The sequence below is a fragment of the Stomoxys calcitrans genome, chromosome 5, assembly GCF_963082655.1.
Source record: "Stomoxys calcitrans chromosome 5, idStoCalc2.1, whole genome shotgun sequence".
NCBI classification, from domain to species: Eukaryota; Metazoa; Arthropoda; class Insecta; order Diptera; family Muscidae; genus Stomoxys; species Stomoxys calcitrans.
This window is the reverse complement of record NC_081556.1, coordinates 99058406-99079157: the sequence shown is the minus strand read 5'-3', so window position 1 is coordinate 99079157 and position 20752 is coordinate 99058406. Positions and strand designations below refer to the sequence as shown.

Genomic DNA, 20752 nt, shown 5'->3' with positions numbered 1-20752 from the left:
TTCAGAATCACAATCAAGTCTCTTGTCATATAGTTGCGAATAATCATTATTAAACATTAATTGTTAAAGTTTCCATAAAATAAAGAACTAGTATAACCTCTTGAGAACACAAGTTATAGGTCTTTGGCGATATGCTTGATCTAAGTACCAAGAAAGATAAACGCATCTAATTTGTATTAGTTGCCCAAAAAGTAATTGCGGATTTTTTAAAAGAAAGTAAATGCATTTTTAATAAAACTTAGAATGAACTTTAATCAAATATACTTTTTTTTACACTTTTTTTCTAAAGCAAGCTAAAAGTAACAGCTGATAACTGACAGAAGAAAGAATGCAATTACAGAGTCACAAGCTGTGAAAAAATTTGTCAACGCCGACTATATGAAAAATCCGCAATTACTTTTTGGGCAACCCTATACCCGCTACCATAAGTTGGGCGTATACTAATCTAGTCATTCCGTTTGTAACACCTCGAAATATTCGTCTTAGACCCCATAAAGTATATATATTTTTGATCGTCTGATGTTCTGAGTCGATCTAGCCATGCCCGTCCTTCCGTCTGTCGAAGTCACGATAGCGGTTGAACGCGTAAAGCTAGCCGCTTGAAATTATGCACTGATACTTAATATTGATGTTGATCATTGGGGATTGCAAATGGCACATATAGGTTCCGATTTAGATATAGCTCCGATATAAACCGAACTCCCGATTTGAGTAATTGAGTCCTTAGGTTAGGTTAGGTTAGTTTTAAGTGGCAGTCTGTCATCAGACTTTCTTAGACGTTTTCGTCCATTGTGATATCAGAAGAAGCAAGATGCCTTCTAGTTCCTACCGTTGAACCATCCAGATCGCTTTAAAAATCCCAATAACTTGCGAATGTTCACATCCGTTAAATCAGACAGGTTCTCAAAGAAATGGGAACCTAAAGTGGAACTCCTTCTAACTGCTAGTGCGGGATACACACACACAGAAGGTGTTCTATAGTCTCTTCTTCTTCGGTGTCCTCAAGCTGCTGCAAAAGTCGTTGCTGGCAACCTTCAGTCTGACAGCATGTTTTCCGATTAGACAGTGACCTGTCATGACGAACACAATGACTGAGACGTCTGTTCTAGCCAATGACAGCAAAGCGGTAGACCTCTTCAAGTCAAGACGAGGCCACATAGTTTTGGAATGCTCACAGCCCCCTCGTTGTGACCATCTATCATTCGTTGCCCTTCGGGCCTGGTCCTGAAAACTTAGCTTGCATGCCGCTAGAGGTATGCCCACAGATTACAGTATCCCTAGAATGTGTTGGGTAGCTGTAATGCGTCAGGGGTAAAAAAAAAAAAATTTGAGATCATGGTCTTCTCTGGTCAATATAAGCCTTCTGTTAGCCTGAAGTCGGGGGATCGTACCGGTCGAAGTCTAGGTTCGCTCTGGCCATCTAAACTAAGCTATATCAACACCCCAAAATCCTAAGTCAGAGTCTGGAACGGAACGCACGTGCTCGGCAAGCTAGCCTGTTCGGGAGATATGGGCGGGGATCTTGTTCCATTTCATGACTAAACCCATTACAAAAAAAATTCACGTGCGATTTAAATGCCCTTAAAACTCCATTTATTTCCTTCCTGTGACACTATCCAGAGCATAGGTGTCAAGCTCTGGGCCTCTCTACCCACCCATCCTTACTGGTTTTTCAAAACGTTTTTCAAAATTTTAGAAAAACCCCTAAAACAAGCCTTTACCTTAGATACCTGGTTCACATTAGAAAAAAATTATTCCATTTTTAGTTATTTTTATTACGACAAAAATTCAAAATGTCTAGGAAACCATTTTCTTTTTTTTTTTTTTTTTTCTTTTAGGTTATATATACAAAAAAAAAAACAACAAAGATTAGATTTAAAGGGGCGGAGCCATATTACTTAAATATATGTGTAATTTAAATTGAATTAAATTTAAAAATGGAGAATTCAGACCATAAAGAGATTTCAAAGGGGGTGGGGGGAGTCTGATACAACTATTTAATCAGAATGGCCCCCTTTAGAAATTCCTTTATACATATACTACGCAAAATACTTAACTTTTATCATGTATCAAAAAAAAAATTTAACAATAGAAAAAAAAGGACTGTTTTGCTTGCTTTTGTCTAAAGACTTACGGTTTCACTTTTGTTTTTGCAACTGCTGACGATCTTCCAACGATGCATGAAGGCCTCCTTGCGGTGTTCGAAGTCTGGTCACACAAAAATTATAATGGCTGGATAATATGGTTTAGATAAGGGGGTTATGATACATGTTAAGAGTTAGTAATTTCCTTCTCTTATTTTACAAAAAAATGATTTTTAGGGATTTTAGAAGTTATCTTAAAGGTATTGTAGGTTAGGTTATAGATAGTATAATTAATAAAAAAAAAATAGAAAAAAATAAAAAAAATCAAGTTAGGTTAGGTAATATTACGGAAATTTAAAGTTAAATTAATATTTAAGGGTTTTTTTTTTTTTTTTTTTTCTTATAAATTTGGGTTTAAAGGAAGTATAGTTGTAGGTATTTTTAGGTATTAATTAGTCCAATTTCTGCGACCTTCATAAATTTGCAAATCCCATTTAGGTTATGCCAGCTTTCACTTGATACATATGCTGCGGAAATCAAAATCGGCATATGTGGCCCGTCAATAAAAGGGGAACCCGTCTCTCGAGTAACCCAAAAGCCCACGTGTCTGGCTTTATGGGTTTCACAGGCCTATACTCGAGAGAGGTTATGTATGACCAGTATGCCCTGGAAAAAAACCAATTACGGAATTAGGTCCTGGGCAAATCCACATAAAAAAAATCTATCCAAAATTACCTGGGTATTTTAAATTCAGGAATTTAATAAAAATCAAAAATTCGTTTGTTCCAATTTAGACAGAATTTCATTCAAATTGAAACAAAAAAAAATACGGAAGTAAAAAGGTGTCTTTGCACACAAACAACTTCGCTTAGTCGTTCACACGATTTAAATTTGGCCGTATATAAAAAAAAAACACTGTACCCTTTAAGGTCTTTCCTTTTTTTCTTTTTTTCTGAGTCTCACTTTTTGTCGCTTTGATGTCTTGTTGCGGAGGATTACAAATTAAAAAGAACTTGTCTTTCACATTTCGACTATCACCAAGGCTCGATGTGAAGACAGAATCAAAAAAAAAAATTCTTTAAACAAGAAGATAGAAAAAGATAACTGGTTATTTCGCATTCGTCTCAAGAGCCCAAGAATGAAAACTATTGCTTAGAGCAATAAAAAGAAAAGAGAGCAAAAAAAAAATAATCATCACCAAAAGCTCTAGCCATCCATCAATCATTGCCCAATCATAGATCGCTTTTGTTGTAAATACCAACTCGAAAGTAAATAGAAACAGACTGGAAAAGAGAGCCACTAACGTCATCCTCTTGTCATTTCCATAGCATCGACAGTCCTCGTGCTTAATCATAGATTGCTGTTGTTATAAACAGAATATCAGATAGACTGAAAAAAAAAAAACATCATACGGACTGTACAAACCCAATTAATGTGTCAATGCCAGTGATGGCAAATTAAATCATTCGTATAAAAATAATTATTCTGTGAACAATGATGATAAAAAAAATATGTACCATTACAACACAGATTTTGTTCCGATTGATGATAAAGAGAGAACAAAAGCTGAAGTCAAGCCTTAATATCTTTAGCATGGAATTTTCCCAAAGGTCTTCCTGACATATCCTCAAGATCATAATAACAAGATCCATGCTTCGCTGAAACTCTAGCCTTCTCAAATTGATTTGCAAGTTTGCTATTAAAATGGTCTGCAGCCTTCGACTGCGCAAAATTTCTTCGAAAAACGATTTGACCTATATCAAAGTTAACAGCTCGTGATCTCAAGTTATAAGTTTTAACATTTCTCTCATATGCCTTCCTAATATTGTCTTGTACCTTTTTCCTTATCAAATCCGTCTTCTCATCAGGTTTTAAGTCAGCTGTATGGTCATCTAAAAGATTTAATTGGCGAAGGAGGCTATACGATTTTCCATTGGTCATCATGTTCTGGCCAAATACTGTAAAATAGGGAGAGAATCCAGTGCTAGTATGAATGGAGCTTCTCAGAGCACAACTAATAGAGGACAATTTCACATCCCAGTCCCTTTGACTGGGGTTGACGTAGGCACGTATTGCCGCCAAGACTGACCTATTGACTCTCTCACTAGCGTTTGCTTGCGGAGAGTAAATGGCTGTCAAGTTATGAGACACTCCATAGCTATCTAGAAATGATCTAAACAAATTCGATTTAAACTGCACCCCATTATCCGTCGTTATGCATTCTGGAACCCCAAAAATATGAAAAATGCGTTTCTCTAGGAATTCAACGATGACATTAGCAGTAAACTTTCTAATGGGTTCCAAAAAGTGAAACTTGGACAAATGATCCAGAACGACGATTATACCAATAAGCCCTGTCGATGATCTTGGGTACGGACCCAACAAGTCTAGATACAACTTTTGGAATACTCTAGTGGAAATGTTCTGCTGACCCATCGGTGGTCTCAAAATCCTGTTGGTAGACTTAGTCTGCTTGCACACTTCGCATGCCGAAACATACTCGGAAATCTGTTTCGCCATCTTAGGCCAGAAAAAGAAAGTTTTCAAACGCCCTAGGGTCTTACCCAACCCTCCATGTGCCGAAAGCGGGTGGTCGTGTGCTCGCTCGATGAGATCATGAGTTAAAGACTGTGGAACCCAAAGTTTCCAAGATAGTTGTTCCTGCACGGCATCACCTGTGGCATGTTCTACCCTCTTATAAATGAACCCATCTTGTATCCTAATATCAGGAAGGTGCTTAATGTTAGAACTTAATCTCTCCTGAAGGTCCAAATAATCGGGAGACTTGAACTCCTCTGATCCTAAATCAATCTCGACCGAACTATCTAATTCCTCTATAAACAATCCGTCAATAGCTAAATGGCCTATTTCATCATTATTTTCCGAATACATGCGGGATAAGGAATCTGGCACAACGTTTTGGCTGCCCTTTCGGTGTCTTATGGTGAAATTGAAACCTTGCAGTTTCAACGCCCATCGTGCAAGACGTCCATGCAAGTCTGTCTGGCCCATCAGCCATTTTAACGAGGCATGATCCGTTATGACCTCGAATTGGTGGCCCTCCACATAAGCACGAAACTTTTTGATGGCCATGACGGCCGCCAAACATTCTTGCTCAGAAACAGAATAATTCCTCTGCGGTGTCGTCATCTTATGGCTCATGTAAGCAATAGGGACCTCCTCACCATCGTCATCCCTCTGAGCCAAAACCGCCCCAATACCATATTGACTCGCATCACACTGTATTGAAAATGGCCTAGCAAAATCCGGGTTGTGTAACACCGGAGCCGAACAGAGAATCTCCTTCAAATTAGTAAAAGCTTGAACTGCCTCCTCAGACCATAAAAATTTCTTGCCCTTTTGAAGCATATCGGTAATTGGTGAACTAATCGAAGCGAAATCACGAACAAATCGTCTATACCAACCACAAACGCCTAAAAATCTCCTTAGCTGACGAACGGATGTTGGCAAGGGAAAATCTCGAATGGCTTGCACCTTCTCCGGATCAGTCTTAATAGTACCATAACCAATTATATGTCCCAAATACTTCACATGTCTAAGCATGAACCGACTTTTCTCCACATTAATTGTCAAGTTTGCCTTTCTCATGCATAAAGCTATCTCTTGCAGTAGTAGAATGTGCTCCTCAAATGTCTCAGTAATTAGAAGCAAATCATCTAAATAGATGAATACTTTGGTCCTCAAATTCGCCGGAATAACTCGGTCCATGAGTCGGGACATCGTCTGTGGGGCGTTACACAAACCAAACGGCATGGTAACGAACTGGTACAATGGACGGCCGGGTACAGTGAAAGCGGTCTTCTCCTTTGACTTTTCATCTAATGGAATTTGCCAGAAGGCGTCCTTCAGGTCAAGACTCGTAATAAATCTTGCCTTTGGGAGCCTACTTAAAATTCCATCGATTAAAGGCAAAGGATAAGCGTCTTTCACCGTAACACTGTTCAACTTCCGTGCGTCCAGACACAGTCGTACCTTCCCAGGTTTGTGTACCAGCGCCACCGGCGAGGACCATGGACTTTGCGACTCTTCAATCACGCCTAACTCGAGCATGCGGTCAATCTCTGAGAAAAGCATTTGTTCTACAGCGGGCGAAACCGCAAAATGCCTCTGCTTAATCGGTTTACTTTCACCAGTATCTATGGTATGGGTAACTAAAGACGTCCGTCCTAGCCCTTCCTTGCTGTATGAAGGAAATGCGCTAATTGCAGCATTAAGAACATTCTGCTGATCTTTGTCAAGGTTATGTGTATCCTCATTCATCCCAATCTCGTCTACTCCCAATGCCGAAGTCATAGACCTGTTCTCTGAAAATAAGTCATTGGCTAAACCAAATTCTCTAACAAAATCAACTCCTAAATAAACATTTTGTGTCAAATTAGGAATTATTAAAAACGTAATGTCTCTAGTTTGTCCCCGAAATGAGACTGATGTCGTTACGCAACCTACAGCAAGGTGTGGTTTCCCATCCGCGGTCTGCAGTTTTATATTGAATCTATTCCAAGGATATTCGTTCTGGTCCAAGAATTGTTTCGCGTAATCGGAAGCGAAGCAAGAAGTCGTAGCTCCTGTGTCTATCAATCCTACTACTTCTTTCCGAAAAATATTCACTGTCGCATATGGTCTTAAATCAGATTTGACCATACCAGATACAATAGCAGAACAAAATTTCCTACGACAAGACAAAACATTCCGCCAAAAGGACCTCAACCTACTCGTTGACCTTTTCATCCTCCTAACCGGAGTGGGTACTAGAATTTCCTCATGGAAGATCCTCGCTCTTGCCTCTTTGTATTCCCTGAGTCGTATATGATACGGCTTTACATGTCTGGGGAAGTCGTCATAGGTGGTTGCTACTCTCGTATCTGTATTGTCAGAAGGGTCAGTTTGACATTCTATGGATTTCAAAATTGTGTTGCTTTGGACTGAACATATCTGTTCGTCCGATTTCCATGGTAGTTTTTTGGATGTTTGTTACATTTTGAACAGTTCGGTTTATATACGTTCGGAGTTCCACAACCGTAGCAAAACACTTTTCTGTCACCTAAGCAGTCTTCAAACTTGTGGCCTGGCTCCAAACAATTCCAACAAGTAACCTCAATTATCTCGTCGATTTCTACCGTCTCGTCCTCAATAACTTCCTCAATTTCAATTTCTGACACATTTCTACGTGGAACAAATGCTCTATTGTTTCTATACTTATTTAGTTCCTCGTTTAATATCTCGTGTTTCCTCACATATTCTCTCAAATCAGAAATAGAATGTATCGGAAAGTGTAATAGTTCCTTCCGCACTTCGGGCCTAAGATTTCGTCTTAGTATCTCTACTAATTCGTGTTCTTCTGGAGGATATTGCAATCTATCAGAGATCTGTAGAATAGCGTCATAAAAGGAATCGAATCGCTCACCTATTTCTTGTTTCCTACACCTGATCTGTTCCTTCAAGTCAAAATCTGTCCGACGATCACGAAATTGGTTTCTCAACTCGCGACATAAGGAAACCCAATCAATGCGGTTCACAGTTCTGTGATATCGCCAGAACCAATCCGTTGCCTTTCCAGAAAAAAGTAAATCTATGTGTCGGCAAAGTGTGTCAAAGTCACCACGTAAATTCTGGACAGTAAGAGCCTGAACCCTGTAAATAAAATTATCCACAGATAATCCGGTTTCCTCTTCACCCGTAAATTTCAATCTCCAGCCAGAAATAATATTCGCTACTTTATCGGTGGTCAAATCAATGAAACGATCCTGCCTGTTCTGACCCACATGTCGTCTATTAGGAGCATTTACTCCAACATCAGGATTCGCGAAACTAAGTCTCGTGTGGTTGCCTTGATTCAAACTCATGGAAGACAGTTGGTTCCTAATCGCGTCATTAATCAAATTTTGTAGAAAACTGTCACTCAGGTTCTGTTGCTCCAGTGGTCGCTGTTGACTATTAGTATTTGGAATAGGGTGTAATGAATTCAAAAACTGATCGGATGCTCTTGGAACACTACCAAAATAATTCCCAAAGCCTGGAGTCCTTGACAAATTCCTCCTAGCCGGTTTCCTGTTTGGTTTCGGAACAGTCGAAGCCGTGGCTCTAGCGTCAGGCCTACTAGAAATATTAGTGTTCCGTGGATCTGTCGGCAGAAACTCTAAATCATTAGGAGCCTGTGAAATATCTAAAAGTTGGTCCAAGGATCTAGCACCTCCTTCTATCGAATGTCTGGGTAAATTCCTATTCAAAGCTGAATCAGCCAAGTTCTTCCTAGGTGGTTTCTTCTTTTGATTAACGGTCTTAGGGATCGCCCCCAAATCAGTCCTAGCCGAAGCCTGTCTATCTGTCGTCTGATCTGCCGTACTTGACAAAATGTCATAGGGCACTAGACGGTTCGTCCTGCATAGCTTAGCACATATAGGACATTCCTGAGTCTCGTTTAATATGCGAACAATGCATTCCTTATGAAAAACGTGTTTACACGGCGTACAAACTATCACATCGTCTAACTCAAATGGTTTATCACAAATTATACACTGTGTGGGTTTGTTATTTGACACAAGGCCGGGAATATTCTCATTGCTGTGAATGAGTGACATTGCTAAAAAAGTTTTGTTTTAAATACAATATATTACGGTGAATCGTGGTCATCTTTGGTAAAGGTTTGCTTCTAATAGAAAAAATATATAAACAGACTTTCACATCTAAGGTCCAATTTTTGCAAAGAAACAAAAAAAAATGTTTACGATCGGTCATTCGGTTTACCAATCAAAATTACTAATAGAAAAAGAAATAATCTAAAAGCCGTAAAAAAAAAATTGGAACTTAGAATTCGAAAGCTGATTATGTCACAGGAAAATAAAACTTTGTGTCGTGTATACAATTACAGAAAAATGGCTAAAAATTAAAATTTAAATTGTGGACAATTCGAGCAGAATCCTTTGCTTCGCAATTGTAATTCCTATCAATTCTCCTTCTAAATTTTTGGTCATAGTACCTGAAAAGTATTCGCACCTCAGGATAAAAATTTATGCAACAGTCACTTAAACAAAAATGAATGAATATATAGAAAACTTCCAATGGATTTTGCATGACGAGACATCTGTACAAAATAATTCCTGTTGTAATTTCCCATTATTACATTCTTGATCCTATGATCAAAACTATGACAAACACTATATAACTGTTACTAAATTGATATCCAGAATGGAAAAAAAATGTATATAGATGTTAAATACGAGGTACCCAAAAACTTAAGGTCTTGTACTTAGATGAAGATAGCACTAAATTTTGGTTAAAAATTAATCTAACTTTTACTCCTAAGTTTTCGGGCCCCACGTTGGGCGCCATTCTTGTAATGCGTCAGGGGTAAAAAAAAAAAAATTTGAGATCATGGTCTTCTCTGGTCAATATAAGCCTTCTGTTAGCCTGAAGTCGGGGGATCGTACCGGTCGAAGTCTAGGTTCGCTCTGGCCATCTAAACTAAGCTATATCAACACCCCAAAATCCTAAGTCAGAGTCTGGAACGGAACGCACGTGCTCGGCAAGCTAGCCTGTTCGGGAGATATGGGCGGGGATCTTGTTCCATTTCATGACTAAACCCATTACAAAAAAAATTCACGTGCGATTTAAATGCCCTTAAAACTCCATTTATTTCCTTCCTGTGACACTATCCAGAGCATAGGTGTCAAGCTCTGGGCCTCTCTACCCACCCATCCTTACTGGTTTTTCAAAACGTTTTTCAAAATTTTAGAAAAACCCCTAAAACAAGCCTTTACCTTAGATACCTGGTTCACATTAGAAAAAAATTATTCCATTTTTAGTTATTTTTATTACGACAAAAATTCAAAATGTCTAGGAAACCATTTTCTTTTTTTTTTTTTTTTTTCTTTTAGGTTATATATACAAAAAAAAAAACAACAAAGATTAGATTTAAAGGGGCGGAGCCATATTACTTAAATATATGTGTAATTTAAATTGAATTAAATTTAAAAATGGAGAATTCAGACCATAAAGAGGTTTCAAAGGGGGTGGGGGGAGTCTGATACAACTATTTAATCAGAATGGCCCCCTTTAGAAATTCCTTTATACATATACTACGCAAAATACTTAACTTTTATCATGTATCAAAAAAAAAAATTTAACAATAGAAAAAAAAGGACTGTTTTGCTTGCTTTTGTCTAAAGACTTACGGTTTCACTTTTGTTTTTGCAACTGCTGACGATCTTCCAACGATGCATGAAGGCCTCCTTGCGGTGTTCGAAGTCTGGTCACACAAAAATTATAATGGCTGGATAATATGGTTTAGATAAGGGGGTTATGATACATGTTAAGAGTTAGTAATTTCCTTCTCTTATTTTACAAAAAAATGATTTTTAGGGATTTTAGAAGTTATCTTAAAGGTATTGTAGGTTAGGTTATAGATAGTATAATTAATAAAAAAAAAATAGAAAAAAATAAAAAAAATCAAGTTAGGTTAGGTAATATTACGGAAATTTAAAGTTAAATTAATATTTAAGGGTTTTTTTTTTTTTTTTTTTTCTTATAAATTTGGGTTTAAAGGAAGTATAGTTGTAGGTATTTTTAGGTATTAATTAGTCCAATTTCTGCGACCTTCATAAATTTGCAAATCCCATTTAGGTTATGCCAGCTTTCACTTGATACATATGCTGCGGAAATCAAAATCGGCATATGTGGCCCGTCAATAAAAGGGGAACCCGTCTCTCGAGTAACCCAAAAGCCCACGTGTCTGGCTTTATGGGTTTCACAGGCCTATACTCGAGAGAGGTTATGTATGACCAGTATGCCCTGGAAAAAAACCAATTACGGAATTAGGTCCTGGGCAAATCCACATAAAAAAAATCTATCCAAAATTACCTGGGTATTTTAAATTCAGGAATTTAATAAAAATCAAAAATTCGTTTGTTCCAATTTAGACAGAATTTCATTCAAATTGAAACAAAAAAAAATACGGAAGTAAAAAGGTGTCTTTGCACACAAACAACTTCGCTTAGTCGTTCACACGATTTAAATTTGGCCGTATATAAAAAAAAAACACTGTACCCTTTAAGGTCTTTCCTTTTTTTCTTTTTTTCTGAGTCTCACTTTTTGTCGCTTTGATGTCTTGTTGCGGAGGATTACAAATTAAAAAGAACTTGTCTTTCACATTTCGACTATCACCAAGGCTCGATGTGAAGACAGAATCAAAAAAAAAAAATTCTTTAAACAAGAAGATAGAAAAAGATAACTGGTTATTTCGCATTCGTCTCAAGAGCCCAAGAATGAAAACTATTGCTTAGAGCAATAAAAAGAAAAGAGAGCAAAAAAAAAATAATCATCACCAAAAGCTCTAGCCATCCATCAATCATTGCCCAATCATAGATCGCTTTTGTTGTAAATACCAACTCGAAAGTAAATAGAAACAGACTGGAAAAGAGAGCCACTAACGTCATCCTCTTGTCATTTCCATAGCATCGACAGTCCTCGTGCTTAATCATAGATTGCTGTTGTTATAAACAGAATATCAGATAGACTGAAAAAAAAAAAACATCATACGGACTGTACAAACCCAATTAATGTGTCAATGCCAGTGATGGCAAATTAAATCATTCGTATAAAAATAATTATTCTGTGAACAATGATGATAAAAAAAATATGTACCATTACATAGCTCCTAGTCCCGCAAGCTCGTCCGCTTTATAGTTCCCTGGGATATCTCTGAGGCCCGGCACCCAGAACAGTTGAATTTTGAACTGTTCAGCCATCTCGTTGAAAGATCTGCGACAGTCGAGTGCGGTTTTTTGATGGCATAAGTTACATAACCAAAAAATATAGAATTTTAATAATTTTAGGTAATTTTTGTAAAGACTGGTAAGAAGAAACAAAAAAAAAAAAAAAAAAAAAAAAACAAATAAAAGCGTGCTAAGTTCGGCCGGGCCAAATCTTATATACCCTCCACCATGGATTGCATTTGTCGAGTTCCTTTCCCGACATCTCTTCTTAGTCAATAAAAGGATAAAAGAAAATATTAGCTCTGCTATTAGAGCGATATCAAGATATGGTCCGATTCTGACCACAATTAAATTATATGTTGGCGACCTGTATAAAATGTCATCCAATTGCGCCCTTTGGGGGCTCAAGAAGAAAAATAGAGAGATCGATTAATATGGGAGCTGGTCATGAGAGGATCCATCGTACAAAATTTAAGGCAAATCGGATAATGATTGCGACCTCTACAGGCTCAAGAAGTCAAGATCCCAGTTCAGTTTCTATGGCAGCTATATCAGGTTATGAACCGATTTGAACCTTATTTGGCCCAGTTATTGAAAGTCACGGCGAAACACGTCGTGCAAAATTTCATTCCAATCGGATAAAAATTGCGCCCTCTAGAGGCTCATGAATTCAAGACCCAAGATCGGTTTATATGGTAGCTATATCAGGTTATGGACCGATTTGGACCGTACTTAGCACAGTTATTGGAAGTCACAGCAAAACACGTCGTGAAAAATTTCATTCCAATCGGATAAGATATCAAGATCCAAGATCGGTTTATATGGCAGCTATATCAGGCAATGGACCGATTTGAACCATTCTTAATACAGTTGTTGAAAGTCACAACAAAACACCTCATGCACAATTTCATTCATATCGGATAAGAATTGCGCCCTCTAGAAGCTCAAGAAATCAAGTCCCCAGATCGGTTTCTATGCCAGCTACATCAGGTTATGAACCAATTTAGACCATACTTGGCACAGTTATTGGAAGTCACAGCGAAACACGTCGTGCAACATTTCATTTCAATCGTATGAGAATTGCCCCCTCTAGAGGCTCAAGAAGTCAAGACCAAAGATCGGTTTATGTGGCTGCTATATCAGGTTATAGACCGATTTGAACCATACATGGCACAGTTTTTGAATATCATAACAAAAAACACGTCGCGCAAAATTTCATTTCAATCGTATGAGAATTGCGCTTTCTAGAGGCTTAAGAAGTCAAGACCCATGATCGCTTTATATGGCAGCTATATCAGGTTAAGGACCGATTTGAACCATACTTGGCACAGTTATTGGATATCGTAACAAAACACATCGTGCAAAATTTCATTCCATTCGGATAATAACTGCGCCCTCTAGAGGCTCATGAAGTCAAGACCCAAGATCAGTTGATATGGCAGCTATATCAAAACATGGGCCGATGTGGCCCATTTACAATATTTGTGCAAAGTTTCAAGCGGCTAGCTTTACTCCTTCGAAAGTTTGCGTGCGACATAAAATGTCACGACGATCAAGAATATATATACTTTATGGGGTCTCAGACGAATATTTCGAGTAGTTACAAACAGAACGACGAAATTAGTATACCTTCATCCTATAGTGGAGGGTATAAAAGCATATCACAATATGGAATTTACTATGTATGCTTTGAACCAGAAGCGCCAAATAGAATATCAATGAGCCAGGTATAAATAAATTGGTGAAATTAAAAAAAATATTCGGAACAGGATTATGGGTAGTGCTCCTGCAGGCAATCCAAGAATTCCTCCAGGTTCCTTGTTGACCTTGTTGCAAAGCCTACAGGTTGTTAGGGACTACCCTGCATTCCAAAATATATTTTCATTTGAAAATTGATCGGTTGATTTTCCTGTATTCCTGTCTATTAAAAAGAAAATTCGATAAAAATGCTGGACAGGATGATGAGCAGGGCTCTCACGGGCTCCCACGGAGGGCAATCCAAGAATTCCTCCTGGTACTACCAGACCTTGTTGGAAAGCCTACAGTTAGAGCTTTCCAAAACATATTTTTATTCGAAAATCAAACGGTTGATTTTCTTATATTCCTGTCTTATTTTAAAAAAAAGTTTCCAAAAAAATTGCTGGACAGGATTATGGGCAGTGCATGTGAGTGAAGACAAATTCCGAATTTAACTAGTGGAGACACAAACCACTGACCAACAGCCCTCTGTTACTGACATTAGTGTAACACTGTAAGGCATGTTTACACACAATTAATTTAATAGCCCAACGATTATTTGGAATATATGCTGATGCGGATTCGAAACTTGGCTTCATAAGCTGTAGTTTTTGGGCTGTTTCAACGTCTTAAATATTTCCATTTTTGCACAGTGGCTCACGCAAAATGATTTCTATCGTAACCGAAACGAGGGACACCAGCATTGAAATGAAGCAAAGAAAAATACTGGCAAACACTGTTTGCCACTTCTCGTCAGATGAGGATTTCACTATACAAGACACTGACACTGTTTATAGGATCCGAGTCATGTGTGCTTGTGAAAACAGGGGAGGTAGTTCTTCGAGTTTTTGAGAGCAATATCCTTTGTAAAATATATGGAGCAGCTTGCGTCGTATAACCCATGAGCTGTATAACGACGACAGCATTAACGCATCAATGTACAACGGCTGCGTTGGCTAGGTCATGTTGTCAGAATGAATGGTCAAGTAAGGATTTAAATGCTCGATGCTGGATCAATAAAGAATCAGAGCTTGTTCTGACACCAGATGAGAAATAGTCTTTCATCCTTTGCAAATCACTTTTGAGCACCGGCAAAAACTTTTGTTCCGCCAATGGCGTTATTAAAGCGGCGGCAAACTTTGTTAGGCAGGGCCTGATAGGCAAAAATATGGACACAGACTCGTGCAATACACAGCGAAGAAGTCTTTTGAAGGCGCCCATAATAGAAACGCAAAAGGAGAAGACCAAAACACTGATGGGGTGACCAAATAGAGAAAGATATCTTGAAACTGGGTGTCAGAGATTGGAAAAACAGCGCTGAAGATCGGGGAGCTTGGAAATCTATTCTCAGTGCGACTAGAGGAATAAATATTCTGTAATATAATATTCTGTATTCTGCCCAAAAAGTAATTGCGGATTTTTCATATAGTCGGCGTTGACAAATTTTTTCACAGCTTGTGACTCTGTAATTGCATTCTTTCTTCTGTCAGTTATCAGCTGTTACCTTTAGCTTGCTTTAAAAAAAAAGTGTAAAAAAAGTATATTTGAATAAAGTTCATTCTAAGTTTTATTAAAAATGCATTATGCGGATTTTTTAAAAGAAAGTCTTTTAAAAAATCCGCAATTACTTTTTGGGCAACCCAATATGTATATTAAAATTCTTCAATAGTTTATTTTTTATTTATAAATATTTTCTCACACTCCAACAAACGTGCCTTGCAACAAGGGAACATAGTCTGAATTCATGATGACGTAGTAAAAAGGATGAGTGGCAAAAAAGGATATATAACCTGTGTCGGAGTAATAGTCTCTTTCTAAAAATAAAAGAGTGATAAAAACTTATAAATTTCCTGGAAATGTTATGAATATAAGGAAACAACTAAATAGAAGACAATAAGTATGCACCTCAAACGAAATTTTCATCGTCATTAGAAATGCATTGACATATTCTATTGCGAAATTTTCAGTTTGCTTTGTGCAGCAGAAGCCTTTACAAACATTGGATATTTTATTTGAGTTCATTGGCAGAAAACTATTGCTTTGATAATTTTGTGCACCACTTCATGAAATTCGATAAATCCGTATTTTATCAGCAAAAAAGCATGGCAGATTGGCCATGAGTTTGCTACCGAAACTTTCTTTCACTTTAGTTGCATTATGGGCTTTAAAGCTTACCTGGTAATCCTTCGGGAACAGTTCCACCTTCATCGACTTCAACAACTGCCTTATGGAAAACCTTACCCATTGCCAAGGGCTCAGAGCCTTTGATCGTATTGCTGAAATCACCATTTGAAAATATTTTCTCCATGCCCATCTTGAAATAAGAAATAAAGTTTCAATTAAAATCACAAGAAATCCGATTTTCTTTAACTACCTACATTTTTGAGAACATAACTCAATTCAATGTTGAATTCAGTCTTGAACTTTGGCAGATATATGTGAACATGATCATATGGAATAAATCGCCCTACCAAATATTCCAAAGAATATCCTTTGATGTTCTCCAATAGACTGGGTAAATTATTACGTGAATTTGGTAAAAGAAACATCATTGAAAGATCTGAGCTATTGAAATGTAAACGTAGACCAAGAGCATCAAGATTGCCATTAGAGCAAATCTCTGCTGGACCATCTCTATACATCATAGTTAGATTTACAGAGTGATGACTGTTTACATAGAATTCTTCTATATAATTGTCTTTAGGAGCAAAGGGCAGTTTCCAGTTTCCCTTAAAATGGGCGGTGCTGAGATGTACTAAGGGAAAATTATTACTCAAGTCATCAGCCTTTACAAGATCCTCTAGGCCATTGCTTTCCGATTTGGCCCAGGTATTCATTGTTGCTGCTGCCTTCCGCTTTACTGACAAATCGATATTGTCAATATCTGTTAAAAATTTCTGAGAGGCCATTTTGTGGTAATCCTCCTTCACTTCATGACCATTGGCTATATAGAGTTTATTGGAAATGTTAAGGAAATTCGTTGTTTTATATTTTTCCAATAATGAATGAAAATTGTCTACAACTCCTTCGTATGGTTGTTCAAGAAACTCCAAAGGTTTATCCATATCGGCTGCAGTTCGGCCATTGGCCCCCATGCGAGCCATTGTCAAAGATGAGTGAACGGCAAACGGTGATATAACGAAACTTTTCTTTCTATTTGCAAGATGAACACCATTGAATATGTTAGCGCTGAAATTGTTCAATTTCTCATAAAACTCTTTTTGGGGGCTAACTGAATTCGTTGATATAGCGCTGATTAAAAAGACTATTATAAGTAGTCTTAAGCAAGTTTTCACTGTAAGTTTGGAAACATGAGCATTAAATATTTTCATAATGGACATTTGGGGGAAAAAAATTAATTGAATAAATAGTGTAATAAGAGTACAGTCCAGAATCGAATGTTAAACTTACCTACTCTTCTCGTTTATAAATAAATGTTCTAAGTTATAATACCCTATACCACATATGTAGCATATCACAAATCATCATAAAAGTGCCTTAACTTAGTCTGGGCTGAATCTCATATATACTTCATCATGAATCGCGATTTGCAGAACAAATGAATGGATAGCTAGAGGTCATAGCAAGAAGTCATACCCCGACATTTTGGTTAACCATTTATTTTTGGTTAACCATGTTCAATAGTTTCCTTATGTTGATGGAGATGTTGATAAGGTGTCCATACACATATTTCATTAAACATCAACAAAATCCCAAATTTCGAGTAAACCCCCGCTGCCTTCAAGCAATTGGAAGAACACACTTCTCAAATAAATATACAATGATATCGGATATTAGTTTCACTCACAATTAGTAGCCATTTTTTCAAAGGCAGGCGCAGAGCAATTGTTTGGTAATGTTATGTTTCAATATTCTTCTATACTGAACTAATTTTTAGTACACTAACCAATTAAAGTTCTTATCTGCTTTTATTTGTATGCCCTCCACCATAGGAGGGGGTATAGCAATTTCGACATTCCGTTTGTAGGTTACCATCAGACTCACTTAGACGTTTTCGTCAATTGTGATACCACAAGAACAGAAGTAGAAAGATGCCTTTTAGTTTCTACCGTTGAACCATCCAGATAGCTTTAAAAAGCCCAACGACTTGCGAATGTTCACATCCGCTAATTCAGACAGGTTCTTAAAGAAATGAGAACGTAAAGTGGAACTCCTTCTAACTGCTAGTGCGTGACACACACACAGAAGGTGTTATCTTCTTCTTCGATGTCCCTACAGCTTCTGCAAAAATCGTTGCTGGCAACCTTCAGTTTGTCAGCGTGTTTTCCGATTAGGCAGTGACCTGTCATGACGGACGCAAAGACTGAGACGTCTGTTCTAGCCAGTGACAGCAAAGCGGTAGTCCTCTTCAAGTCTAGATTAGGCCACATTGTTTTGGAATGCTCACGGACCCCTCTTTGTAACCATCTATTATTCGTTGTTCTTCGGGACTGGCCCTGAAAACTTAGCTTACATGTCGCTAGAGGCATACCCACAGATTCCAGTACCCATGGAATGTGTATGGTAGTTCCTAGTCTCGCAAGCTCGTCCGCTTTACAATTCGATGGGATATATCTGTGGCCCGGCATCCAGAACAGGTGAACTTTGAGCTGTTCAGCCTTCTCGTTAAGAGATCCGCAACAGTTGAGGGCGGTTTTTGTGTTCAGTAATACGTTCTCCAGGGAATTAATGGCTGCCTGGCTGTCTGAGAAGACATCTATGCGAATCGTTGTAATGGCATTATATCTTAGGCATTCCACCACTTCTTTAATTGCAAGGATCTCCGCTTGATACACACTGCAGTGGTTGGGTAACTTTCTCGATATGACCTGTTCTAGATCTTTAGAGTACACCCCAAAGCCCACCTGGTCGTTTAGTTTGGAACTATACGTATAGAAGTCTATGTAACTTCTGTTAATAGGGATATCGTAATTCCAATCTGTTCTATCAGGAACATTGGTACAGTATTTTTTGTCAAAAAGCAGCTTAGTTAGGGTGTAATCCACATTGCCTGGAACAACGGATATTGTATCAAGGATAATACAATGTCCTTAGTCGCCACATGACCAATGAGAAAGTTCCCTTAACCTCACGGCAGTAGTCGCTGCAATTTGTCTAGCCACAATGTCCAGAGTCATAAGATGTAACATTAAATTCAGTGCGTCAGATGGTGTCGTCCTCAATGCGGATGTGATATACAAACAAGCCATCCTTTGATAGCCCACATCATTCATGCCTTAGATAATGATTGAGTTCAAATTTAGAATAAAATCGGCCTACAATAGATGCCGTATGTTGCAGTAGTTCGTTTCTGTACAACAATGATTGATTTTGCTTTGGGTCCTTTATATACAACACTGAGTTAATTTGTTGTGATTTTTAAGTAAATAATTCTTTACTCAATATTTTTGCAAATTCATGCATGGTACAAGTGGAGGGGTATTGGAGCATTTTGGACGTTTTTCTCAAATGATTCCTTGCTGTTTTTTTTATTGTTGTGTAACACAAACAACAAGAACGTCGAATTGCTTTATTGTTGTCGGGGTTTACTGATTACGAAAATGTTAGATCCAAAAGATCATTAGCTACACGTTGACAGAATTCGCATATGCTGATGTTTTTCTTTACAGCTTCCTTTTAAATAATATGCGTGTTTACTATTGATAGGCCAAGTAATAATTCAATTGCCAATTTTCTATTCCGCTTCAAACTTTTGTGTAGAGTGCTACCATACGAGACCATTTGGTGCGATAAATCTATTCCAGCTTTTCCTTTGTTATATTCAATGATAGCAAATGGTTTTGACTTAACTATTTTTTTTTGCGTCATTTTGCTATACTTGTTGATGGCATATTTGAATCATCTTTTTGATTTGAATCGAATATCATCACTGGAGCATGCTTTGTTGAAAGCATTCTGACATCTCGCTTGTCCTTTCATTTAAGTACTACTATTCCGTTTTCATCCTCATGCGCCACCAATTCACCCTTTTTAAGCGCTGAAATCATCTCTTCTTTTCACAAATATTTCATGTTTTCGCGAAGAGTGCCGACAAGGTAGGTTTTATTATTTAGCATTGAGCGAGCGAGTTCGTAGCTGGAATAGAAGTTGTCGACATATAATGTACGAACTTATCCTTTGAAATCAGTGATTAAATATTCACAAACATTTTTTGCTAAGCCAACTTCTCATACCCCACTGACTGGCTGACTTACTAAAATATATTTTAAATGACCAGGCAAATCCTTCAGTAAGGCATAGTTTAAACAGTTTTGTTCCATACAGATGAGCCTTATTGGGAATATATTGTCGGATAACAATTCTGCCGCTCTAAGGAATCAGTGTTTGATCAATAACCATATTTACTGGAGCATATCTATCAATGGTTGGATTTATCCAAGTCGATCACCTGGAATAATGCTACAATTATCTGCAACGAGCATGAAGTTCTGAAAACGAAAGCAACTGAAAACGATTTCGGGACATTGTTTTTTTTGGAATGGTAAAGTTATATAGGGGATTTTTTGATCGTTCTTTCACCTTTTTTGAAGGTGCTTTAAATAATGTAAAACCGACGTCAATCATGAAGGACTTTACCGTAAGAATGTTTATTAGTAACTCACTTACTAAAGATGCATTACGGCAGGCTTGGGAACTGTGGATCTAATAAGATGGGTCAGCAGAGTAACACCTCAAGGAGGTGTACTGTCTCCTCTACTCTCGAATGTAGCCATTAACAATATATTATTGTCTCTGGAAGAAAAAACCGTTCAAAGATCGTGTCAAATGTGTTCCATGGTAAAAGGATATATTATATTCGACCCGACCGGACTTAATTCGCTTTTATTTGTTTTGCCTATAACGACAGACCGGCACAAGAACTTTACAAATACGCTCCATGGTGGAGGGTATATAAGTTTCGGCCCGGCCGGACTTGGTACTCTTTTGTTGTTTTATTATCAACTCAAAATGTTGTTATCAGTTCTTTGACCTCATAGATTGGCAAGAAAATAAGCCTAGCTGGCATTATGGACATCATCATGTCGAATAAATACTCGCTAAGCTCAACTATCCCCAAGTCGCCTTACATCACATTGGCTTATATATTTTATGAAGAATCTTTCAAACCCTTCATGTACTACCTGTTCTCCAGTAAGATATTACAGAACGATAAGCTCTCTCTGAAACCTCGTACGATAT

At 37.7% G+C, this 20752-nt stretch overlaps 1 protein-coding gene across 1 annotated transcript; it reads right to left on the bottom strand.

Annotated features, from left to right (window-relative positions):
• Positions 1–30: 30 nt before the first annotated feature.
• On the bottom strand, positions 31–17504 carry LOC106088584 (antichymotrypsin-2-like). The gene is made up of 5 exons (XM_059369051.1): positions 17361–17504; positions 15931–16847; positions 15728–15866; positions 15252–15366; positions 31–140 (listed from the first exon to the last, which is right to left on the bottom strand). The coding sequence occupies exons 1-5, from the start codon at positions 17371–17373 to the stop codon at positions 50–52; spliced, it is 1275 nt and encodes a 424-aa protein (XP_059225034.1). The 5' UTR covers positions 17374–17504; the 3' UTR covers positions 31–49.
• Positions 17505–20752: the final 3248 nt, after the last annotated feature.